This window comes from Scomber japonicus, chromosome 13, assembly GCF_027409825.1.
Source record: "Scomber japonicus isolate fScoJap1 chromosome 13, fScoJap1.pri, whole genome shotgun sequence".
Lineage (NCBI taxonomy): Eukaryota > Metazoa > Chordata > Actinopteri > Scombriformes > Scombridae > Scomber > Scomber japonicus.
In genome coordinates this window covers 2229635-2256412 of record NC_070590.1, presented here as the reverse complement: position 1 = coordinate 2256412, position 26778 = coordinate 2229635, and the positions used below count along the sequence as shown (strand labels likewise).

Genomic DNA, 26778 nt, shown 5'->3' with positions numbered 1-26778 from the left:
GATGAGGTTTTTTTTGGTTTTTGTTTTTTTTTTTTTAAATTCTACCTCAAATGTCTTTGAATAGTTAACCCATGTCTGTTACAAGCAGTAGTAATAGGACCACAGAGACGAGCGAACACACAGGAGGTAACTCAAAAAAGCAGGGTTTAATGACAAGATGAGTGGGGTGTTGAGGGAGGGGCTGGGTCTGGGGTAAGGGTTGCAGGGAAGGTTGGTGAGGTAATGTCCTAGGTGGGTAGGGCAGTGAGGGAGCAGTGGCTGGGTCTGGGGTAAGGGTTGCAGGGAAGGTTGGTGAGGTAATGTCCTAGGTGGGTAGGGCAGTGAGGGTGCAGTGGCTGGGTCTGGGGTAAGGTTTGCAGGGAAGGTTGGTGAGGTAAAGTCTAAGGTGGGTGGGGTGGTGAGGGTGCAGTGGCTGGGTCTGGGGTAAGGGTTGCAGGGAAGGTTGGTGAGGTAAGGTCTAAGGTGGGTGGGGTGGTGAGGGTGCAGTGGCTGGGTCTGGGGTAAGGGTTGCAGGGAAGGTTGGTGAGGTAAAGTCCAAGGTGGGAAGGCAGGGAACGGGATCCAAGGGGGAAGAGGCAGGGCACCAGTGGGTGGGGGTAGGCCAAATTGTAGAGGGAACAGGAGAGAGTGGTCACAAAAGAATAATCTTCACCAAGCAAAGGTCACAAGAACACACTAGAGGATTCGGCCAAGTGTTACCACATGAGTAGCAGAACTATCTGGCAGAGGGTGGAAGGAAGAACCGGTCTTTATACTGCAGTTGATGACTGATTAGAACCAGATGTGCCAAACCTCCACCACTGGGCCCCGCCTCTGCAAAGGGAAACAAAGACCTGTATTGCAGGTTAACATAGGTTGATATTAGGCCTGCAACGGATCATCATTGGTCCGTGATCCGTTCGGACCATCTATTTCGGTTCGGCACACGCATGATACGCGGATTGATTTATGAAAAAAAAAAAAAAAATGTGCGCATGTTCAGTCCACACACAGCTGTAACCATTCCTGCTAGTTCCAGGGACAGAGCTACTTAACACGCTCTGGGTAAAAGTCTGCAACAGTTCCCTTTTCAATAAGCAAACTATGGCTCGTTGTGATTTATTGTCCTCAGTGTACAACATGTAGAACAGTGGGCATGGAAAATAAAAGTAGGCTAGACTTCGGTGACTACTGTAACGATAACTGCTGCCTCTAGTGCTACGTCTGTTTCCTTATACTCGCGCTGCCACACAAACCAGTCGCCTAGGTTAGCCTACCACACAGACGTAACACTCAAAAAAAGACAAAACATGTTTATTTGTCTTGTCTATTTTTTTTTTGGCTGATCCGAAAAATGATCCGATCCGTGACTCTGATCCGAGGAACGATCCGAACCGTGAGTTTTTTGATTCGTTGCACCCCTAGTTGATATTATAACATAGATTATACTCTATATTAACCTGTGTTAACCCACGCTCAAAATCCAAGTACAATCCATATGAGGGCTATCAATCTGGTCCCGTTGAGGATCCATGTGTAATTTCAGGACAATATGTGGTGCATGACGTCACATATTTAATGGTATATATCCATAGCCTCTGCTACTCTTACATAATATACACCTCTATAAAGGAGTCAGAAGACCACCAGCTGTGCTCCTTGGTGCTTTACACACTAGACTGAATAGAGGAACGTGTGGCTTAGAAATAATGATAATATGAGTAAATAGGTAGTATATGGTAAATAAAATATATAACAAAATTAGAAATTCCTATGAAAGTAATGTTAAAGTATATGATATGTTTAGTGGATGAGGTCACATTATCCACGACTCAGATGTAGTGAGGAACTGTCCGTGGTGTCACAGCATCTTTAAATGGACTCTCTGCTATCCTCAATGACACTGACGTCACTTCGCACCTGACATCACTGGTTACTTGAAGCAATCAATGACGTCATGAGACACATTTTAAGTCAATAACATCAAATTACCAATTATTGGTCAATGATGTCATAAAACTAGTGGTGGGTCGTTATCGGCGTTAACGTGAGACTCTTATCGGGCGATAAAAAAATATTGCTGTTAATCTATTCTCAAAGTTGGGTTAGGCTAGCTGGGTCTATACTAGGCAAGCTATGATGACTTTCACCTTGATATTGTAACGTCCCTCAATAACCACACGCCGAGACGTTAGCCGGTTTAGCTTTTTATTCTTGACTGTTACTCAGGCTACTGTGGGCCGTAGCCAACGCCAAAACAACTAAAACCTAACATCAGTAGCTCAGTAGCCACACACGTGCTGCCGAGGCTAACAACATCAAACACACCTACACGCTAGCTGCAGGTCTCACTCTCAAGACGTGTTCACAGACACTCGGAAAAACCAGCACTTTAACTGAACAGAACAGAATCTGGCTTAAACTCTCAAATGTATAAAACACAAAACAGTGACATGCCCAGTTCGTTACAATATTTAGCGCGGATGTAGTGGTAGCGCGGAGAGCTAGTTTGTCACCAGAAAAAGTGAAGAAGCTGGTCTGCCTGAGTGACCGGTGCCGGTCTGCCTGAGTGACCGGTGCCGGTCTGCCTGAGTGACCGGTGCCGGTCTGCCTGAGTGACCGGTGCTGGTCTGCCTGAGTGACTGGTGGTAGAAAGGAGAAATAGAGCTTGGACTGATTGACACAAAGGTACTGACTGTAGTTCATCACAACCTCTTATGCAGGCCTACAGTTCAAAATTCATGTTTAACTGAATAAACAGTTAGTAAACACAAGTACATCTTATTGAACATGATTTATTTTCATCACCAACTATCATAGTAGAACAGCTTCTCAAGCAGTTTGTGATGCATTGTGGGAACAGGAGATGAGCCCCTGGTCTAATGCACCACCTGGCTTCAGAAACCCGTTCTCAAAGACTTACTTTTAGTCATTATTTGGGTAATGCCTTCGGCAGAATTCATAAGAGCCATTTTAATCTAGATTAATCTAGATTAATTCTGAGATTACATTGAGATTAAACTAGATTAAAACAATTAATCTATGGCCACCACTACATAAAACCCATTTTTGTCCAACCCAGCTTTGAAGTAGAAGGTGTAAACAGTTTATAAATGAGTACTACGTTACTCGGTAAAGGTTTGGTTCCTCTGCCGAGGTGGACTTTAAAATGTGATGGTTTTCTGGTTTTCCCTCTGTGAGAGCAGCTATGATGCAGTTCATTTTACACAGTTGCAACATTGCTCTGTTAAAAAGATATAAGCACTCATGAAATCCAAATAGCTTGTGTGTTTTGTCTGGTTAGATGAACAAGGCCCTACAAAGCATATGATGAGAATATTATCACTTGAAATATCAATACAGTTTGCACATTTCATAAAGAACCTGTTAACCCTCACATACTGTTCAGGGTTCAAATTTGCCCCATTTTTCCATTTAAGAGCTCTAAAAACAGCATATACACGTCTTTTTAGCTGGACTTTTCCTAATGCCACCCACAGTATGAACTACAATCAATCATTTTTTACATTTTTCTTCAGCTGATACACATTTATATATGCAAATGTACAAACTGGACCTGACAAACATTTATTAATGACTGACTTTGCTCTTATCATCTCTTTACTCTACAAACTTTCATGACCAATGGGTTTGAAAGATTCTAACTTGTTTGCTTTTAGTGTTGAAGGATCTTTGGTGCTATTTTTGCATTTGTTATCAAAGACAGCTGTTTAATTCTCATACAGCAGTTCAGTGACCTGTTTTACGTGGATATAAAGACGGGAACTGACCGAGTGGTGTCAGACTGCATCCTCCTGTCTAAAGAGGTGATATTTCACAATGAGGCGTGCTGCAGCTTTTCTGTCGTTGCTGCTCTGTCTGTACTGGACGGGGGCTCAGGGTGAGAGTGGAGGACTGACAGGGAATGATGTCACTCAGACGGAGATTCAGTCTGAGATCCTGGGTGTCAAATCAACCAGTGATCAGACCAACATCACTCCTGACATCTGGGCTGAGTTGAAGGAGCTGAGAGACATGACCAGAGTGGAGCTGAGGAAGCTGGAGCAGGAGAATACAGGTTCATTCACACAGTGATCAACACATTCATGCAATGTTCACATAGACATTACTTTTAGGAGTAATTTACTGCTTTTATTCCAACCATACAGACCAGACTGACAGCCAGTGAATACAAGAATGCAGATAGATATTTATATTTTATGAAATAATATAAAATTAATTCATGTTTCTGGTTATTTTTCTTGTCAAACTTCTTTAACATGTCTACTGATATTCATATGTAAGATTCAAAATAAAGCTTTCACTGAAAAACTTTAAATGTATTCACAGTTTTGGAAAATGTGGTCAAAGAGCTCCAGGGAGAGAACACAGGTAAGCTACGACAATCAATAACATGTAAAAACTTTATTTTTACATGAACCCTATTTTTGATTTTTGATTTAATTATGAATTTGATTATTAATTTTGCCTTCTAAAGATAAGAGAAGATAAGAACAAAGCTCAGTCTCCATAGTGATCATGTTAACAACTTGAAACCTGCTGACCATAAACTTCACAATAATATTAATGTTAAATGTGTTGACAGTGTTGGAGGCCAGAATGAACGTCAGTGAAAACGAGGTGGAGGACCTCAAGATACAGAGTGCAGGTAAACTGATTATATCATTATTAAAGTCCGTGTAAAGTAAGAATAAATATGTGTTCTGAGTTTGACATACCACAGAAAAGTGTGTTGTTAACCACCCTGCCAAATTTGAATGATTAAAAAAATCACCAAATATATGAAATTAGTCTTCAAAGTTGTGTAAAAATCAGCCTCTTTCTCTGCTCCCAAACGCTGAAGCCCCGCCCCCTACCAAGTGTCACCTGTCAATCAAAGTCACCTCCTCTACCAGAAACATGCACGCTACGTCTGAGAGCTTTCTGCTGCTACCTAACTGGCTAACTCAGCTGCTAGCTCGGTGGTTAGCTAAGCGGCTAGCTTGGAGGCTAACTCAGCTAACTGGCTAACTGTAGACTGTAGTAGTAGTAGTGTGTGCTGAATGTATTTCTACCTCTACAGCAGCAGGGGCGGGTTTATGCTAATCCTAGCTCCACAATTCAAATCTAAATGGTTGAAATGCTTTTTACACCTTTTTTAGAAATATATTTATGACCTATTTAATGTGTTTAGAAGAGAATGTCTGAATGGTCTTTAAGAACAGCAGTAAGCTGCAAAATACACAGCTGCTAGTTTATTAGCTACACAGTTATGTAGATTATCTCCTTTAAAATAAAAATGTTGAATGTGTTTACAGATATGATGGCCAGATTGAAAATCAGTGAAAACGAGGTGGAGGAGCTCAAGAGACAGAATGCAGGTAAACTGTTTATATCATTATTAAAGAGTAACTTCATCCAGTAATCAGCCTGCTTGTACTGCCGTCTCACACAAGCTCCATGCTCCGTTCAAACAGTCATAATGCAACAGGATCAGAGTAACATCAGTTTCTATGAAGCCACAATACAATTTGTTCATCAACTGTTTATAAGTGGAGCTATTGTTTTCCTCTATGTGAATCTTCTCACATCCACACAGACCAACCAAAGGTGGCGTTCTCACTTGGTCTCACTGACAGCGGACATATTGGACCCTTCGATACTGACATCATACTGAAGTTCAGTAAAGTCTTCATCAACTTTGGTCAGGGCTACAGTCCATCTACAGGTACTCACCTCTTTCTGCTACACACACAAATGAACTATTATAATGTAATGAACTCATTTTAATATGTATTCATTGTTACAGCTTTCACTCCATCTTTTGTAATGACTTTTTTTCTCCACTATGGCTCCAGCTGCACACTTTCTGAAGAGGAGACATTTCTCTTTGAATTGGCCCTTTTAAGATTTCACCCATTTGACCTTTTACAGTACATCATAACACTTTTAATGGAGTTTCTCTGTGTCCTCTCAGAGGGTTTGAGCCAGGTTGTTGGTTCTTTGCCAGCATTGAGTCATGTGTGTGATTTTGTGTTATGTAATTACATTTCATGTGGTGACTGATCAGGTTCTCATGATGAAGTGAGTTTGTCGTTTATGCAGTTTTGTGAAACCTTTTCAAAACCTTTGCACAGACATTTACAGAGTTACAGAGAAAACACAAGAGAATGATTTGTTCTGCAAAGGCTTTGAGAGGCTTTTTGCTCTGTTTTAAGGTGCTCACTTATATCTCTCTGTTATATCACTTTCTATAAACCTTATGGGATGCAAACTGACTCACTGAATGTGTAACTGAGAGCTCTCAACTTTTACAGACTATACAGTCTCTGAGTAATGTGATGTTAACAAAGCAAGAGCACTGAACAACTATTCCTTCAGATTAGACAAACCCACTTACAGCAGCCTGACCAAAGTATTGAGAAGCAACAGCGTACTGAACTCAGAGAAGAGGTAGTTCAACAGCAGGAAAAAGCTTCACTCATTTTCTCCTCTGTTGCAGGTCTCTTCACAGCCCCAGTCAGAGGAGCCTACTACTTCTCACTCAATCTACTGGATACCCGGAGTAACGTATTCAGGAATATTTATCTCTATCACAATGACAGGACTGTGTTGTGGAGTCATAATTATAGTGTAAATAGAGGGGAAAGTGTTTCTAATTCACTGGTTCTTCAGCTGGAAAAGGGGGATGTGGTCTACCTGGTTTTACCTGATGGCCAGAGTTTATTCGATAATACTGCTCATCATACTTTCTTTAACGGATTTCTGCTTTTTCCACTGTGAGACTCAAACATGAGAATTGATTTACCCCCAAATGTTTGGCATAGTGTATAAACAAGTCATACAGTATTCATGTGTATATGAAAGGATGCACATTGTTGCTGTGTTGACTTTGCTCTGCAACAAACTACATATGAAATAAAAGAATGAATATGAGGTTAAAGTGCTTGTCTCTGACTTTAATTTGGGGATATTTAAACCTGAGTCTGGGAAAACCAACACATACACACAAAAAGATCAGACACTGAAATCCCATTTATCAACTCATTAGTTCAAATGATGATCTGATGATAATTCAGCATTAAAGGATACACAATTGAGCATGTTTCCCAAGATGGCCGACTTCCTGTTGGACTTAGGGTATGGATCCAAATGGCGTTTTTGTGCGTCTGGAGATGATACATAAACCTACCGAATTTCATTCTTTTATGTCAATCGGGAAGGCTGAGGTTCAATTTTGAAATATTCAAGGGGGCGCTATTGAGCCGTTTAGTCACGCCCATCCCATTGAAGTATATAGGATGTTAAATGACCACACTCCAGACGTGTGTGTTGAGTTTCGTTACCGTGGAGGCATCCTTTGCCCCTGAAAACTGTAATCGTATTTTCATGGCGTTGAATGTGTTGTCATGGCAACGGTATTTGCTGATGGGTCACGAGTTGCAGAATGTAGCATCACCAAGGTCTTATGTCTCAGCTGAGTCAATTTCAGGTGGAAATACTTAAGATTATGGGAGTAATTAATGAAAGAATGAAGCAAGTGACTTCCTGTTGCCAGCAGGGGGCGCTATGACTGTCACTAAATATGAGACTGTACATGTGTTCAGACCAGGACGCTGAATAAGCATCTGAAATTTGGAAAAGCTCAGACCATGTGGAGTCAATGTATAAGGGTTTGAAATTTCATGGCGAAGCATCGAAATTCGCCGCGTCACCACGGCAACCAGGAATGACGAACAAAAAAGCTTTTTATAACTTTTCATCTCCAATGTCTCAAGATGATTGTGTGTGAATTTGAAGTGGATGGGATTAAATCTCTAGGACTAGTTCGCTCAAATATGATGCCAGATTCAGCATTAAAATCAATAATTTGATTCAAAATGGCCGACTTCCTGTTGGTGTTAGGGTATGTGTCCAAGAGACTTTTTGGTGCGTCTTGACATGATGAACATGTATACCAAGTTTCATTTCTCTATGTCAATCTGTGGCGAGGGGCTCGATTTTATTGATTTTGTAGGGGGCGCTAGAGAGCCATTTTCCCACGCTCATTTATACAAACCATAAAATATCAAATGTTTCGCTGGGTCTGGCTTGCGTGCAAACTTTGGTGACTTTTGGGGCACGTTTAGGGGGTCGGTCAAAAAGGCCGTTACTTTGTCAGAAGAAAAAAAACTGTACTGTTTCAACTGTACAAAGTAATAAAACAGCAGAGTTCAGATCTAACGTTACAATAATTGATCATCTTCTTATTGATCAGCTGATCGATCGTCCTGAAACACGAACACAGTAAAATAAATCAGAGTCAGAAAAACAAACTTCACTCGTTTATTAAAGAAAAGAAACAAAGACGACAGTCAGCAGCTCAGTTCACGTATTAACCCTTTAATTACTGCTCATTCCTTTTAAACTCTAAAATGTGTCAGTTCACAAAAATAGGAAATAAAATACATCTAACTTTTATTTTTGTGCAGCTGATAAACATTTTTATATTCGACCTGTTTATTAATAAAAATCATTAAATTGTGTTGTATTCTATAAAATATTCACCTGGACCTTATAATAGTGATTTTAAATGTTTAAATCAAACATGTATTGATGACTGATGGTGAATGAATGAATATGAATGAATGTAGAGACTAATAATGAGTCAGAGTATGAACAGGATGTAAAGGGTTAAACAGGAAATCATTTAGTTTCACAGCTCGTAACAAACATCCTGAAAATAAATGAAATGATTCGGTAAATATTTGATGATGAGCTTCTTATTTTAATTTATTATAATGTTGAATTTAGAGTTTTTACTGTCTGATCACTCAGCAGATAATTAGGATTAATACATTTGAAGCGTATTAAACATTAAACTTTGTGGAGATTACAGAGCAGTAAATAAAGATCAGGGATGTCAAACATGAAACCTATAAATAATGTTTAATATATATAATAATGTAATATAACTTTACTGTAAGAGAAGCTTCTGACTGATGTTTAATATCTGAATGTTTTAAGGCTCAGTAATAAATATAAATGTTGGTAAGATGATGAATTCATAAATCAGTTAAACTAGTTTTAAAAGCAGCATCAGGTTTGTTAAAATGTACATTTAGTATTTTTGTTGGTTTTATATCATTTAAATGACATTTGCACCATTTTTTAACCAAAAGTCAGACTGAATGCTCCTGAAAATGTCAAATGGTGTAACCACAAAAGAATGATAAATATTACATATTGTATCACCTACAGTGTATTTAAGTGGACTTATACTAATAATGACTTCATTTAAAAAACATCAAATGAAAAAGAAAAACCATTTGGAGTATTTCTACATTTACATTTTAAAGCATTTTGTTGATATTGAGCAGAACGAATCCTAAATAAGACAAATTTCTCTAAATAATTTGTGACAGATGACGTCAAATTAGTTAAAATTATAGTGTTGCTTTGTTAAAAGTGGATTATATTTATTCAACACTATAGTTCACATTTATTTTCCTGTTTAAAATCAGATTTTGATGTAAAATAACAGGTTACACCAACTGACACTGAGTCACATCACGTCATTAACCCTTTATGGTTTCAGATCATTATTTATTTTAGCAGCCGAGCTAGCCGCTGAGTTAGCAGCCGAGCTAGCCGCCGAGTTAGCAGCCGAGCTAGCCGCCGAGTTAGCAGCCGAGCTAGCAGCAGAAACATCTGAAGCAGAAAAGTTGGAATTACTTTTTTCATACTTTAATTTATCCAGCGGACCGGTTCGCTCCCCTCGGCCGGCCGGTTTTGGCCCGCGGGCTTTATGTTTGACACCCCTGATTTATCACAGATCTTCTATTGGACAGGATCACAACATCGTAATAAACCAGTTTCACTAAAATATTTCTCGTCTTTCATTCGTTTCAGCTGCTGACAGAAACAGAAACATCTTAAAAACATAAAATACTGAACAGAAAACAAAAAAAGCACGAAGAAGAAAATCCAGTTTTTCTTCTTTTGTTCGTAGAAAATATCCTCGGTCGGTCGGTCGGTCGGTTATCGCAGCTTCATTTACAATATTTCAGTAACATTTTGTAGGAAGTCGGCGGTTTGTGACGTGAGATGTGATGATCAGAGGAAGAAGAGATGAAAGCGTGTTTCCTCTTTTTATTCAGCGATAAATAACTTTAACGTTAAAAACAGCCTGAAACATATTTATTCTGATTAATACGTTTTCTCTTTAGGACGAAGCTAAAAAACGGCAAAAAACGTCTAATTCTCCGTCACAGTTTATAATAATCAGTAAAATTAACAATAAAGAAACTTATTAATTAAATTTGTTTCTTTAATTCACGTTAAAGTTTTATTATAACAATAAAAACTGTTAATTAATAATAATGAAGGATTTTTGTCTCCCCCTTCTGGCAGTGAGAGGAATTACACAAACACTGTCAACGCGTGTTTACGATGTTTGTCTCGTTACGAACGTTGTTAAATTATTATATGAACTCGTTTGATATGAGCTTAAATATACGTAAAAAGGTTAATATCCGATATCTGCAGCTTGTTAGTTAGCTAGCTAATAAATGTCTTAGCTAAGATACGTTAACTACACATGAACAGGTGTAGCAGCTGATAACGTAATAACGACAGATAACGTGATAATTTTGCCCGTTTTAATGCTGCCGTATAAAGATTACGCTAACGCAACACAACGTCTATTTGACTCCAACGTTAGATCGATATAAATTTTACGTGATCGACAACATTTTTAACAATTATTTATCAATCATTGGTTTATTGTGCCCATCGCTAATATATACGAGCTCGTTAATTAACGTTAGCTTTACTTCCAGCTAAATTTGTAAGAATTTAAGGAAATATTTTAAAGTGATAACGGCCGATAACGTAATATTTTTGCCAGTTTTACATGTAACAATGCTAACCCCTAACCCATAATGTCATAATTTATTACAATATTGGCAAAACTTATTCAGAAATTACGTTATTGTGCGTTATTACATATAGTTAATAAATAGTACGTAGTTAGTTAGATCCATAAACATTTCACGTGATCGACAAAATTTTTAACAATTATTTATCAATCATTGCTTGATCGTGCCAAATTTCGAAAGAATTTAAGTAAATATTTTTAAGTGATAAAAGCCGATAACGTAATATTTTTGCCCGTTTTAAATGTAACAATGCTAACCCTAACCCATAATGTCATAATTTATTACAATATTTAAAGTTATCGTGCGTTATTACATTTAATTAATAAACAGTTCGTAATGGAGTTCACTGTTGCTGCTACAGTATATGACGCCAACGTTAGATCCATAAAAAATTTCACGTGATCGACAAAATTTCTTTAGTTTATCTTAACGATTATTTACCGATCATCAACTGATAATAACATGTCCGTCCCTAATATTTACCAGCTGGTTAACCCTCCTGTTGTGTTCGAGTCAAGGAAGGAAGGGAGGAAGAAGGAAGAAAAGGAGGGAGGGAGGAAGGAGGGAAGGAAGGAAGGGAGTAAAGGAAAGAAGGCAGGGAGGAAGGAAGGAAGGAGAGAGAGAGGAAGGAACAACAGAAGGAAGAAAGGGGGATGAAGGAAGGGAGGAAAGGAAAGAAGGAAGGACAGAGGAAAGAAGTAAGTAAGGAAGGAAGGTAGGAGGGAGGGAGGAAAGAAGGTGGGAGGGAGGGAGGAAGGAAGGAAAGAAGGAATGGATGAAGGAAGGACAGAGGAAAGAAGTAAGGAAGGAAAGAAGGTAGGAGGGAGGAAGGAAAGAAGAAAGGGAGGAAAGAAATAGAAGGAGAGATGAAGGACAGATGGAAGGAAGGAAGGAAAGAAGGAACAGTCAAAACTGACGGGTCAATTTGACCCGGGAGCACGACAGGAAGGTTACTTAATGTCAGTTTAAGCTAGCTAGTTTACGTCACAAAGTTCAGTCAGAATAAGGTTTAAAACTATTTCCTTTATCTGAACGGCAGCTTTTAAATCACCTGCTCTCCTCATGGATGAAAACTGACCCTGAAACTGAACATAAAGTACAAATCATCACCAGATCCAACGAGATCAGTGATTATTATACATGTTAATAATGTATTATGGAGCCAGCTGTGTGGTTTTCAGGCGATTAGATGAAATAAAATTAATAATAATTCTGATATAAAAACGGGTCTGAAGACAAAAAGAGGATTAAAGTGAACAAAGAGAGGAAACAGCGCTTTGGTCTGAGAGGTTTGTAGTTTAGTTACAGACTGTTTGTGCTCAGAGGTATCCGGTCAGCTGCTACCGAGCTTCAGAAAACTTTAAAGACCATCATCATCATCATCATCATCATCATTATAATAATACTAATAATAATAAGTGTCCTGGTTTATTTAAATATATATCTCTGTTGCATCGTTTCCCTGGAAGAAGATCATCATCATCATCATCAGCACCGCCTCACAAACGGCTCCACAACAGGAAGTAGAACAGGAAGTAGGTGAGCGGTACAAAAATAAGGCGCTGGCGGCAGAAACAGACTGCAGAGAAGAAGAAGAAGAAGAAGAAGTAGAAGAAGAAGCGTTCTGCTTTTATATCTGAGATTAAAAAAGAAGTTGTGAGGATTAACAGCCGAGCCGCAGAGAGACGAGTCCGCTGCTCATCAACGGCCGTGTTCACTTTACTCTCTTTACTGTTCACAAGCAGCTTTTTATACTCTTTTATTTCCATCTAACCGTCATAAAACAACCTCAAACTTCACCGACTCAACGACACGAACACACGAATCCTTCTTCTAATATTTCGGCCACAATGAAAGAAACATTTTAGTTATTTAGACGCTGGATTAAAACCTCTAAAGGAGCTTTTCCACTACACAGATCCAGCACAACTCGACTCGGTTTCTCTGCGTCTCCACTAGGGATGGTACCTGGTACCTGGTACTTTTTTAGTACCTGCTCTGCTGAGGGTCCAAGCGAGCTTTTTTTTTAAAGTGTGTAAATATTTAATCAAACAATATAAATGTGTCACTAATATATTTATATTTCTATCTCTGTTTGTACGAAGCCACAGTCGGACTGATATAAGTTCAATTTGGATGTTTATATAATTTAATTAGGAACTAAAGCTGCTAAACTATATTCATATATCTAGATCTGTATTTTTATTTGCGTTCAGCTTTCGTAAATAACGTAATTTACAGATATTTACGATAAATTATTTTGGTTTCAGTTTTAAATCTTTTGTCAGATTTTTAGGGTTTTTCTGCATCAGAGCTCCATCTGCTGGACGTTAGAGGAACTGCAGTCTATTATTGCACCAATTAGCCTGAATATGTCTCTTAATATCTTTATATCTGTAATTATGTCTTTTATATCTCTGCTTGTACGAAGCCACGACAAAGATTTACTGATTTCAATTTGGACTTTTATATTCCATATATATGAACCACATTTAATTAGCTACTAAAGTTTCTAATCTATATTCATAAATCTGTATTTATTACCCAGACTGCCCACTCTTATTATTATTTTCGCATTCAGATGTCAGAGCTCCACCTTCTGGCCATCAGAGGAACTGCGGCTCCTTTCTGATGGTTTAATAATGACGCTGACTGTCCTGTAGGAGGCGCTGCTCTGTTATTAACCTGGAGCCAAACTGGAACAAAGAGGTTGTGTTTCATGAGAGCGTGGACTTAACGCTAAACCACGAAAAAAAAAAGGAACGCCGCCGCTTTGTTCCTCGACTATCAGAACTGGAGACAGAAGACAGATCTTCCTCTCATGAAGTCGTGAACAGTCGACTCCGTTTGAAGGATCGATGCGGCGAAGCTGACGGATGTGAGATCAGAGTAAAGGTCAGAATATCGTGAACACGCCGCCCGGCTGACAGGAAGTCCGATGAACCCGACAGAAGCTCGTAAGGCTCGTAGCGGTAAAGAGTTCGTCCGTTTCCTCGGACAGCTCGCGCTCCGCCCGGCCGGCCGGCGTTCCCGCTCCGATCAGCTGACGAAGCCGCCGAACCGGTCGAGCCTCCGTCACATCGGCGGAGCGCCGACCTCGACGCTCCTCGCCGCTTTCAACACGTAGAGAGACAAACCGTCGTCCCGTCTTTCACGTTAAACATCAAACAGACGTCACGCCGGCCGGAGCCGCTTCACACGTTCAGCTCCGGCGAGACAGGAAGTGAACTCAACACCTCGCCCCGCCCCCCCCCTCAGCACATGGAGATGGTGACGTTGATGCCCAGGTTGCCGTTGTCGGCGAACAGGTGAGCGATGGAGGTGTCGAACACCAAGCAGTCACTGTTCATGATGGCGGCCGCCACGCCGTCGTGGATGGAGCGCGGCGTCGCCTCCCACGTGAGCCGCCGCCGGTTCCCGTTCAGCTCCAGACGATACGCGAAGTTCTCCGCCTGCTTCCGCGTGCCGATGAGCAACACGACGGCGAAGAACTGCTGGTGTCCCTCGTACTTCTCCTGCTTCTCCAGGACCAGCATGAAGTGGTGGCTGAAGCACGACTGCATCATCACCCAGTCCACGGCGCCCGGCAGGTTGATGTCCGTCGCCAGGAAGACGATGTCCTCGCCCTGAAGAGAGACAAGCGTTACCTCAGTTCCTCTAAACTAACATTTAGCTTTTTATCTTCAGCAGAAACATTTTTACCTTTTAATGGTTCACAGATGGTTGTTTTTTTTTTTAAGTATATTTTTTCGGGCTTTTTGCCTTTTAATGTACAGGACAGTGGAGATAGACAGGAAACAGGAGGCAGAGAGGGGGGAATGACACGCAGGATAAGACCGCTCGGTGCGGGATTCGAACCGGGGTCGCCTGCAGCGAGGGCTACAGCCTCAACACATGGGGCGGGCGCTCCTCCCACTGAGCTAAACTCCGCCACTCACAGATGATTGTTAAAAGGTTTACAGCTCAGTTTTAGTTTCTGTTTATTTTAGTTACTAATGACTTTATTTTATTTCTTTTCTTTTCTTTTCTCTCCACTGTGTCTCATGTGGGAATGTTGGGTTTCTTTAAAGTTAAAACCTGAAGAGTTCGGTTTAGAACCTGCTCTATGTGTAAAGAGCCTTGAGATAACTGTGATTTGGCGCTATACAAATAAAGATTGATTGATTTTTATTTCTCCTTATTTCTGCAGTATTTTACAGTATTTTACAGTAGTATATAAACAGTATTTTTAGTGTCTGAAATACTTCTGATCAACACACTGAATCAGCACCAAGCCTGTCAACCCTTCTGCTTCTCTTTGTACTGCATCTCTCAGTACAACATCCAGCACTAACAGCTCATCTACATCTATTTTCTCTGTTTTAAAGGTAAAATCTTAAAGGTAAAGTCTTAAAGGTGAGGTTGTGTCTCACCTGCAGCGTGGTGATGGACTTGTGCGCGTGCATCAGGTGCGGCATGACGGCCTCCAGAGAGCCGTGCCACTTACAGGTGGCTCCGGGACACGGACACGTGTACGGCCTGAACTCACACACCTCCTCATGATCCGGCTTCTCACTGTGATGCAGAGACAGCAGGCAGCCGGCCGACGAGTACTGAGGAGAGAAGAGGACACACCTTCATCACCTTCATCATCATCATCACCATCATCATCATCATCATCATCATCATCACCATCATCATCATCACCATCGTCCTGCATGTATTCAGCTGCAGATTTAACCCTTTAAAGGACACTCATTGAAAGGAAGGATGGAAGGAAGGAAGGAGGAAGGAAGGACGGAGGAAAGAAGGAAGGAAGGAAGGTAGGGGGGAGGAAAGAAAGAGAGAAGGAGGGAGGGAAGAAGGGAAGAAAGAAGGAAGGAAGGAAGAAGAAAGGGGGATGGAGGAAGGAAAGAAGGAAGGGAGGAGAGAAGGAGGGAGGGAGGAAGAACAGATGGAAGGAAGGAAGGAGGTAGGGGGAGGAAAGAAAGAGAGAAGGAGGGAGGGAAGAAGGGAAGAAAGAAGGAAGAAGAAAGGAGGATGGAGGAAGGAAAGAAGGAAGGGAGGAGAGAAGGAGGGAGGGAGGGAGGAAGGACAGATGGAAGGAAGGAAAGGAAGGAAGGTCTCTGTGTGTGTGTCTCTGTGTGTGTGTGTGTGTCTCTGTGTGTATATGTGTGTGTGTGTATGTGTGTCTCTGTGTGTGTCTGTCTCTCTCCGTGTGTGTGTGTATATATGTGTGTGTGTGTGTGTGTATGTGTGTCTCTCTCTGTGTGTGTGTCTCTGCTGCATCCTGTGAATTAATTTACTGCTGATTAAAACCCTGCAGCTGAAGTGTGAAACACACTGATGTAAATATAGCCTCACAGAGAGAGTGTGTGTGTGTGTGTGTGTGTGTGTGTGTGTGTGTGTGTGTGTGTGTGTGTGTGTGTATTCTGTCACTCAGCAGCAGATTACAATAACAGCAGCTTCCTTCGTCATTTTCTGAGAAGCTGAAGGTCACAGTAATGGGGTGCCTTCCTCTCCTTTCCTCTCCTCCTCCCCTCCACACCTCCTCTCCTCTTACCCCCCCCCCCCCCCCCCACCCAACATAGACACACACACACACACACACACACACACACACCCCCGCACTGATTGAAGACGGTAAATGAAGGATGAAAGCGATGCAGCGAGCAGCTTAAAAGAGGAAAGAGAGGTGAGCAGCGGTTTGAACATCAGGAGAGCATCCATATATATGAGGAGGAGGAGGAGGAGGAGGAAGAGGAGGAGAAAAAGGAGGAGGAGGAAGATTACATATATATAAATAAAGTCTGATTGATTGATTGATGTAAAATCTGTGTCACCCTCCTTTAAAATCATTGTTTAAGTCAGGGGTTCCTACCTTCCCTTTTTCCTTTCTTCATTCCTTCCTCCCTTCTGTCTGTCCTTCCTTCCTCCCTTTCTTCTTTCTGTTCTTCCTTCCTCCCTCCCTCCCTTCCTTTCTTCCTCCCTCCCTTCTGTCTGTCCGTCCTTCTTTCCTTCCTTCTGTCCATCCTTCACTGTCTGTCTTTCCTACCTTTCTTCCCTCCTTCCTTTTGCCTGTCTTTCCTTCCTTCCCTTCTTATTTCCTTCCTTCCTTCCTTCCTTCCATCTTTTTAATGATCCGGTCCACATGAGATCAAATTGGTCTGTAGGTGGCCCTTGAATGAAAATGACTTTGACACCTCTGGTTTAAGACTGAGCTGAACATAAATGTGATGAAATGATGATGATGATGATGATGATGATTAAGTGAATGTGTGAAGGATTTATGAGCAGCTTTGTGACAGCTTCACGAGGATTATCTCCTGAGCTGCAGCACATGTACGCTGTGTGACCTGCGTGTGTGTGGAGGAGAAATATATAATTTAAAAACATCTTCTTCCTCTGCTGCTGGAAACACATTTCTTATTTACAGCAGAGATGAAACCCAATCCGTGGACAGAAACACGAGACAGGAAGTCCATCTACACTCCTTCACTCAGTCACTAAAGTAAGAATAAATATGTGTTCTGAGTTTGACATACCACAGAAAAGTGTGTTGTTAACCACCCTGCCAAATTTGAATGATTAAAAAAAATCACCAAATATATGAAATTAGGCTTCAAAGTTGTGTAAAAATCAGCCTCTTTCTCTGCTCCCAAACGCTGAAGCCCCGCCCCCTACCAAGTGTCACCTGTCAATCAAAGTCACCACCTGTACCAGAAATATGGACGCTACGTCTGAGAGCTTTCTGCTGCTAACTCAGCTGCTAGCTCGGTGGCTAACTTGGCTGGTAGAGATGATCAGAAGAATGAAATGAAAACAGGAGGAAGAGGAGGAGTGATGATGATGATGATGATGAAGGTGACAGTCAGACAGGAAGCTGCTCACGGCTCAGCAGGAGCTTCAGTGTTTGTCTGATTACATTTTCATCATGAGCTGTTCAGGTCAGATCACAGACTGTATAAAAGAAATGGACGTAACATCCGTGACGTCACCCATTGGTTTGTGGACTGCTGCTCGGAAGCCAATAGTTTCTAATCTAGGCAGCGCCATCTTGAAAATTTCAGGTGCATGCTGGGAAAAATAAAAACACGGATTCTACTTATATGGGCATGAGGCGGGGCCATGGGTGGAGCGGGGAGGTTGCTATGGTTACGAGGGCTGGATCTGGAGGACATTGGTCAATCAACCTGTCAATCAGGACGTAGCCACGCCCTAATGCATACCCTGCTTTATCGTCACATATAAAATCAGGGAGGCCAAAATGTCCCAAATGAACATCATACTGCATTGAAGAAGGCTTTAAACTAGCGATTGAGACCATAAACACATTTTGAAAACGTTTACTGAGGTTAGAAATCAAGTGAGAAGTTGGTGAATTCTCCATTGACTTGTATAGAGACGGTCGCCCCCTGGTGGCCTTTTGATAGAATGCAGCTCTAAGTTACTTCCTGGTTGACCTCATTTCATTCATTTCAGACTGCTGAATGATAAAGATCCAATTTAACTGTTTTAATCTGATTTAAATGTGTTTATTATGTCGCTTTAACATCCTGTCTTTATGCATTTTATGTTTTATGTAAAGCACTTTGAATGATCTTTTATTTTGGAAGGATTACAGCTGTGGTTGTTATATAAATTAAGTTATAAAATAAGCCCATAAATGATCTTTTATCTTCATGTGGTTTGTAGAAGATTTAAAATAAGGTGCTGATGATTCAAACTGAGCTTCAGTGGAGTAATATTACATTATTTATGACATTAGGTATTAAAATGAGGTCACAGTGAATCCTGAATGAGTTTTTCTCCTCAGAGTCAGAATCTAATAAAAAGCTTTCAGACAGTTTGACAATAAAGATCCTCAAATTTACTCAGAAAGAAAAAAATTAATCTGTTTTCTACAAATATAAAAATGTCACTCTGGATGAGATTTAAATGCCAAGATGAGAAGAAGAGAGTTCAGTGATAAACAGCCTGTAATCACACACACACACACACACACACACACACACACACACACACACACACACACACACACACACACACACACACACACACACCTGATCATATCTCAACTATATAATATAAATCAAAGACGCTCCAACCAGCAGCAGCAGAGCGATGATGTCATCCTCTTCCTTCAGTATCAACCCAACAAACTGTTCATTTCTTTCATATATAATGTAAAAACAACATATACTCTTTCCTAATGTGACCCAAAGTATAGAAAACTTGGAATAAAATGCAACTAATTTATATTTTTGTGCAGCTGATGAACATGTTTATATGTAAATTGTAAATTTGAGCAGTTTTTATTAACCCTTAAACAGGCAGCGTGCACCAGGAGACTCTTTAAGGAGCATGATTGGTTAAGGTGGTTGTTTAATTGTATATGAGCCTTTAATTGGTAGAATTGAAGCTTGTTGTAGGTTTATACTTTAATAGAAATGATAATAAATCAGTTTAGAAACTAGTATGTGTGAAGAATGTTTCACTTTACTATGTTAAATAACACATTTAACCCTTTATAGGACACTCATTGAAAGGAAAGGAGGGAGGAAGGAAGGAAAGGAAGGATGGAAGGAAGGAAGGAACGGAAGGAAGGAGGGATGGAAGGAAAGGAAGGAGGGAGGAAGGAAAGGAGGAAGGCAGGGGGGAGGAAAGAAAGAGAGAAGGAGGGAGGGAGGAAGGGAAGAAAGAAGGAAGGAAGGAAGAAGAAAGGGGGATGGAGGAAGGAAAGAAGGAAGGGAGGAGAGAAGGAGGGAGGGAGGAAGAACAGATGGAAGTAAGGAAAGGAAGGAAGGAAGGACGGAGGAAGGAAGGACGGAGGAAGGAAAGAAGGAAGGGAGGAGAGAAGGAGGGAGGGAGGAAGGACAGATGGAAGTAAGGAAAGGAAGGAAGGAAGGACGGAGGAAATAAGGAATGAGGGAGGGAGAAAGGAAAAGAGGAAGGGAAGAAAGAAGGCAGGGAGGAAGGAAAGGAAGGAAGGAAGGAAGGAAGGAAGGATATTTTGGGATATTTACAGACATGATTTATATTCTTCATATTCTATCAAACGTTCTCCTGGATCATAAAACTGTGATTATAAATGTCTTTGTTCTATAAGATTAATAAAATAAAGGATTAATCAAACATTTATTAATGACTGATGGATGTGAATGTAATATAAAGAGTTAAAGACAAGAGGAAGGTGAGTCATCGCGCTGATCACACACACACACACACACACACACACACACACACACAGACACACACACACACACACACACACACACACACCTTATCCAGCTGCATTCATACATATATCAGAGGGTTAAACAGTAAACAGTCAGAGAGCTTCTTCTTCTTCTCTTTGTGTTTCTGTCTCTTGAAGAAGGAGGAGAAGAAGGAGAAGAAGAAGAAGAAGAAGAAGGAAGAGAAGAAGAAGAGTCAGAAGAAGAGTCAGAAGAAGAAGAAGAAGAAGAAGAAGAAGAAGAAGAAGAAGAAGAAGGAGGAGGAGAAGAAGAAGAAGAAGAAGAAGGAGAAGAGTCAGAAGAAGAAGAAGAGTCAGAAGAAGAAGAGTCAGAAGAAGAAGAAGAAGAGTCAGAAGAAGAAGAAGAAGAAGAAGAAGAAGAGGACAAGGACAAGGAGAAGAAGAAGGGTTTTATTTTGAAAGCTTAGACAGGAAGCAGCTGCAGCTCTGTTAGTTTGACAGAAGCTGAAACACGATTAAATGTTTTAACTGTAAATAAAAAACGCACATTTTCCTGCTGAGTCGTGTGAACTGTCGTCATGGTAACCAGCTCAGCTCTAATATCTAATAGCTCATGTCCTGCTGTGTGTTGCGTTAAGCGGCAGATAAAAAAGCTGCTTGGAGAGAAAATTAATTAAACTGAATTCAAAAGCTTAAAAGACCCCCGACCCCCCCCCCCCCCCCACCCCCCCACCCCATCTACTAAAGAGTTGACAGGTATGCTGAGCAGCTAGAATCTGTCTACTAGTCTCCATCAGACTCAACACTGATCATCTTTAGTTCATATATTCATCATGTTATCGATCAGCTGTTTCATCTACACATCCGTCCAATCCGGCCCACTTTCCTTCTTGACTTCTCTTCCTTCCTTCCTTCCTTCCTTCCTTTGTACCCGTTTTCTTTTCCTTCTTTCCTTCCATCTGTCCTTCCTTCCATATTTCCGTCCTGTCTTCCTTCCTTCCTTCCTTTGTACCCGTCTTCTTTTCCTTCTTTCCTTCCATCTGTCCTTCCTTCTTGACTTCTCTTCCTTCCTTCTTGACTTCTCTTCCTTCCTTCCTTCCTTCCTTCTTGACTTCTCTTCCTTCCTTCCTTCGTACCTGTCTTCTTTTCCTTCTTTCTTATCTTCCTTCCTTCCTTCTTGACTTCTCTTCCTTCCTTCCTTCGTACCTGTCTTCTTTTCCTTCTTTCTTATCTTCCTTCCTTCCTTCTTGACTTCTCTTCCTTCCTTCCTTCGTACCCGTCTTCTTTTCCTTCTTTCCTTCCTTCCTTCCTTCCATCTGTCCTTCCTTCCTTCCCGTCTTCTTTTCCTTCTTTCCTTCCATATTTCCTTCCTTCCTTCCTTCCTGACTTCTCTTCCTTCCTTCGTACCCGTCTTCTTTTCCTTCTTTCCTTCCATCTGTCCTTCCTTCCATATTTCCGTCCTGTCTTCTTTTCTTCCTTCCTTCCTTCCTTCCTTCCTTCCTTCCTTCCTGCCTTCTTTCCTTCCATCTTTTTAATGATCCGGCCCACATCAGATCAGATTGGTCTGTATGTGGCCCTTGAATGAAGATGAGTTTGACTCCTCTGGTTTCGTGGCTTTTTCATCATTTTATTATTTTTTACAGCTTTTACTCTGAAAGCGACGCCATGAGAGCCCGGAGACTCAACCGCAGCATGTTAAAGGTGAAGGGCTGAACCTGAAAATCCTCCGAGCGGGAAAAACCACTCAGCCAGCGTCACCACGATCAATACCAATCAGGATGGAAGTACTTAGAGAGACAGGGTGTATGTGTGTGTGTGTGTGTGTGTGTGTGTGTGTCTATATGTCTGTGTGTGTGTGTGTGTGTGTGTGTGTGTGTGTCTCTGTGTGTGTGTGTATGTGTGTGTGTGTGTGTATGTATGTGTGCGTGTGTGTGTGTATGTGTGTGTATGTATGTGTGTGTGTCCATGTGTGTGTGTGTGTGTGTCTCTGTGTGTCTATGTATGCGCGTGTGTGTGTGTGTGTGTGTGTGTGTGTGTGTGTGTGTCTCTATGTGTGTGTCTATGTGTGTGTGTGTCTCTATGTGTGTGTGTGTCTCTATGTGTGTGTCTGTGTGTGTCTCTATGTGTGTGTGTGTGTGTGTGTGTGTCTCTATGTGTGTGTGTGTGTGTGTGTGTCTCTATGTGTGTGTGTGTGTGTGTGTGTGTCTATGTCTGTGTGTGTGTGTGTGTGTGTGTGTCTGTGTGTGTGTGTCTCTGTGTGTGTGTGTGTGTGTGTGTGTGTGTGTCTATGTCTGTGTGTGTGTGTGTGTGTGTGTGTGTGTGTGTCTCTCTGTGTGTGTGTGTGTGCGTGTGTGTGTCTATGTCTGTGTGTGTGTGTGTGTGTGTGTGTGTGTGTGTGTGTGTGTGTGTGTGTGTGTGTGTGTGTGTGTGTACCTCTAATCTATTTACCAGACAGGTTTGTGGTGTTTGAAGTGGAGTCAGTTGGTTTTAGATCGATGATGAAATAAGACAGATGAAGTCAGACAGACAGTTACTCTCCTCCTCTCCCTCTTCTTCTCCTTCTCCTCCTTCCTCTTTTTCTCCTTCTTCCTTTTTCTCCTTCTTCTTCTCCTCCTTCCTCTTTTTCTCCTTCTTCCTCCTCTCCTCCCTTCTTCTCCTTCTTCCTCCTCTCCTCCCTTCTTCTTCTTTCTCTTCTCCTTCCTCTCCTCCTTCCTTTTCTCCTTCCTCTTCTCATTCTTTTCCTTCCTCTTCTCATCCTTCCTCTCCCTCTTCCTCTCCTCCTTCCTCCTCCTCCTTCTTCTTCCTCTCCTCCTTCTTCTTCTTCCTCCTCTCCTTCTCTTCTTCTTCCTCCTCCTCTCCCTCTCCTTCTTCTCCTCCCTCTCCCTCTCCTCCTTCCTCCTCTCCTCCTTCCTCTTCTCCCCCTTCTTATTCTCCTTCTCCTCCTTCTTCCTCCTCCTCTCCTTTGTTCCTCTTCTTCTTCCTCTTCTTCTACTTCTCCTTCTTCTCCTTCCTCTCCTCTTCTCCCCCTTCTTATTCTCCCTCTCCTCCTTCTTCCACTTCTTCCTCTTCTCCTTGTTCCTCTCCTTCTTCCTCTTCTTCCTCTTCTCCTTGTTCCTCTCCTCCTTCCTCTTCTTCCTCTTCTCCTCCTTCTTCCTCTCCTCCTACTTTTTCTTCCTTCTTCCTCTCCTCCTCCTTCTTCTTCTACCTCTCCTCCTTCTTCCTCCTCCTCTTCTTCTTCTCCTTCTTCCTCCTCTCCTCCCTTCTTCTTCTTCCTCTCCTCCTTCCTTTTCTCCTTCCTCTTCTCATTCTTTTCGTTCCTCTTCTCATCCTTCCTCTCCCTCTCCTTCTCCTTCTTCCTCCTTCCTCTCCTTCTTCTCCTTCTCCCTCTCTTCCTCTTCTTCTCCTCCTTCTTCCTCTCCTTCTCCCTCTCCTCCTTCTTCCTCCTCTCCTCTTCCTCTCCTTCTCCCTCCTCTCCTCTTCCTCTCCTCCTCCTTCCCCCTCTCCTTCTTCCTCTTTCTTCCTCCTTCCTCTCCTTCTTCTCCTTCTCCCTCTCTTCCTCTCCTACTACTTCTTCTTCTCCTTCTCCTTCTTCCTCCTCCTCCTCCTCCTCTTCTTCTTCTCCCCTAAACACGAAGCTTTCAACCCTCAAAGTGTAACTCTGATCTTTATAGAAACGCTGTCACATAGCAGACCCAGACTAACTCTCACTCAGCAGCAGCTTGAGGAGAATTACAGTATTTAATGTGTTTAAATGAATCTGAATCTCCTGCTGTGGACTCACATCGTCTCTGCTGGTGAACAACGTTTAAAGAGTTTAATCGGCTTTACGTGAACGAGATCTGACAGCTGAACTAACAAATAACATCCTGATGATTTCACTGCTTCACTCACAGAACAGGACTGTGATGAAGAGGCTGTAAAAGAGACGATGATGAAGTTCAGTCTGAAGCTGCACAACTCTTATCTTATTTCATCTTTCATCGTCATGGAAACTACAGAAATTCAGCGCTCACACAGAAAATGATCTACTTTAGAAAACCTCAAATAGAAACAAAAAAAAAAAGGCACAGAAGAAACCTGCTGAGTGACAGACGGAGTTTAAAACTGAACAGACGAAGAAACAGATGCTTTAAAAAGAGAAGAGAGTAAGAAGAGGAGTCAGAAGAAGAAGAGTCAGAAAAAGAGGAGTGAAGAGTCAGAGGAGGAAGAAAAAGAAGAAGAAGAGTCAGAAGAAGAAGAGTCAGAGTCAGAGTCAGAGTCAGAGTCAGAAGAGTCAGAAGAAGAAGAAGAAGACTGTACAGCTGGACAATCACACAGGATCTGATTTAATAAGATACCAAATAAAAAGGTACTAAATTGCGTGAGCAGTGCAACAGTTTAGGTTTATAACGTATCCAGGGATGTAATGACGTAAACAGGGATGTAATGACGTAAACAGGGATGTAATGACGTAAACAGGGATGTAATGACGTAAACAGGGATGTAATGACGTATCCAGGGATGTAATGACGTATCCAGGGATGTAATGACGTAAACAGGGATGTAATGACGTAAACAGGGATGTAATGACGTATCCAGGGATGTAATGATGTATCCAGGGATGTAATGACGTACCCAGGGATGTAATGTAATGACGTATCCGGGGATGTAATGACGTATCCGGGGATGTAATGACGTATCCGGGGATGTAATGACGTAACCGGGGATGTAATGACGTACCCAGGGATGTAATGACGTACCCAGGGATGTAATGACGTAAATAGGGATGTAATGACGTAAACAGGGATGTAATGTAATGACGTATCCAGGGATGTAATGACGTAAACAGGGATGTAATGTAATGATGTATCCAGGGATGTAATGTAATGACGTATCCAGGGATGTAATGACGTATCCAAGGATGTAATGTAATGATGTATCCAGGGATGTATTGACGTATCCAGGGATGTAATGACGTATCCAGGGATGTAATGACGTATCCAGGGATGTAATGACGTATCCAGGGATGTAATGACGTATCCAAGGATGTAATGACGAAAACAGGGATGTAATGACGTATCCAGGGATGTAATGACGTATCCAGGGATGTAATGACGTATCCAAGGATGTAATGACGAAAACAGGGATGTAATGTAATGATGTATCCAGGGATGTATTGACGTATCCAGGGATGTAATGACGTATCCAGGGATGTAATGACGTATCCAGGGATGTAATGACGTATCCAAGGATGTAATGACGAAAACAGGGATGTAATGACGTATCCAGGGATGTAATGACGTATCCCGGGATGTAATGACGTATCCAGGGATGTAATGACGTAAACAGGGATGTAATGACGTAAACAGGGATGTAATGACGTATCCAGGGACGTAATGTAATGACGTATCCAGGGACGTAATGTAATGACGTATCCAGGGATGGAATAACGTATACAGGGATGTAATGTAATGACGTATCCAGGGATGTTACAACGTAAACAGGGATGTAATGACGTATCCAGGGATGTAATGACGTATCCAGGGATAGAACGACGTATCCAGGGATGTAATAACGTAAACAGGGATGTAATGACGTATCCAAGGATGTAATGACGTAACGAGGGATGTAATGACGCATACAGGGATGTAATGTAATGACGTATCCAGGTATGTAATGACGTATCCAGGGATGTAATGACGTATCCAGGGATGTAATGACGTATCTAGGGATGTAATGACGTATCTAGGGATGTAACAACGTATCCCGGGATGTAAATACGCGGCTCTCTAACCCTCTAATCGTTAAAAGCAACTTGGTTCCTAGCTGGTTCACACGTTGAACTGGCAGGTCAGTGAATCTGTTCCTCACCTGGCTGCCCTGCAGCGGTTTGGTGTGTCCGACCGGTCGGCTGGCCCTGACCTCTGACCCCTGCTGCTGCTGTCCAGTGTTAGCGGTTAGCCCTGCGGCGCTAGCTGAGCCGACTCCGTGGTGACGGTGCCAACCCAGCAGGCAACGCCACTGAGCCAGCTCCCTGAGGAGAGGCAGGCAGGAGGCAGGACACAGCATCACACACACTCACACACTGCTCACACACACACACACACACACACACACACAGTTCAGCCTCAGTCCAGGACTTTGTTGCAGCAGTTGTTCGTAGATCAGCTGATTTTAAACTGTTTAAACTTTAGAAATATCTTCCAATCAGAAGCAGCCAATAACAACGATTCATTGCTAAACTATAAAATATCTCTCGACCTCTCTTACATATCTTTATCAGACGTTTGAGGGATCATTGCTATAATAATATATTTATGTTTATAGTCTGTACATTAATCAACCGATATATCAGGACTGTAACATCAGCAACTGAAAGATTAAATAATGTGACTTTTCTATTTGTAGAGCTGGAGACCGCTGAGTGTTTTAGAGCAGACTGTCATAAATATAACTATTGTAACAGCTGTAAAGATTCAGGAACAAAACCAGTAAAAACGGTTTTAATAAATTAATGTCCAATGCTGTGCAATATACATATATATTTATTTCATTATAATCTGAGCAATAACAATATCATCTCTGCTATATTACCACTCAATACCAATATTACTCATACATAATGTTACAATTATATTATATATTTTTTACTACTGTTTTCCGTATTTATTATTTATTATTCTTCATGATTTTTATTATTGCTGCTGTAATAATTAATAATAATTT

General features: G+C 41.5%; 2 protein-coding genes across 2 annotated transcripts in view; one reads left to right on the top strand and one right to left on the bottom strand.

Annotated features, from left to right (window-relative positions):
* The first annotated feature begins 1333 nt into the window (after nt 1-1333).
* On the top strand, nt 1334-14025 carry LOC128371762 (uncharacterized). The gene is made up of 6 exons (XM_053332141.1): nt 1334-1375; nt 3880-4057; nt 5298-5360; nt 5579-5707; nt 6482-6544; nt 13829-14025. Exons 1-6 carry the CDS (start codon nt 1334-1336, stop codon nt 14023-14025), a joined length of 672 nt encoding a protein of 223 aa, XP_053188116.1.
* siah2l (seven in absentia homolog 2 (Drosophila)-like) overlaps nt 13900-26778 on the bottom strand; it is a 31260-nt gene continuing 18381 nt past the window's right edge. The window contains exons 2-3 of the mRNA XM_053331216.1: nt 15311-15490; nt 13900-14524 (exon numbers count right to left, since the gene is read on the bottom strand). Of these exons, the coding sequence (XP_053187191.1) occupies nt 14153-14524; nt 15311-15490 (552 nt within the window). The 3' untranslated portion in view covers nt 13900-14152. The remainder of the gene's footprint in view (nt 14525-15310; nt 15491-26778) is intronic.

Excerpts from the sequence above, each read along its gene's own strand:
- LOC128371762 (XM_053332141.1), top strand. The coding sequence starts at position 1,334 with ATGATCCGATCCGTGACTCTGATCCGAGGAACGATCCGAACC. Across the intron at positions 5,361-5,578 it reads GCTCAAGAGACAGAATGCAG|ACCAACCAAAGGTGGCGTTC; the intron begins GTAAACTGTTTA and ends ACATCCACACAG. Across the intron at positions 5,708-6,481 it reads GGGCTACAGTCCATCTACAG|GTCTCTTCACAGCCCCAGTC; the intron begins GTACTCACCTCT and ends CCTCTGTTGCAG.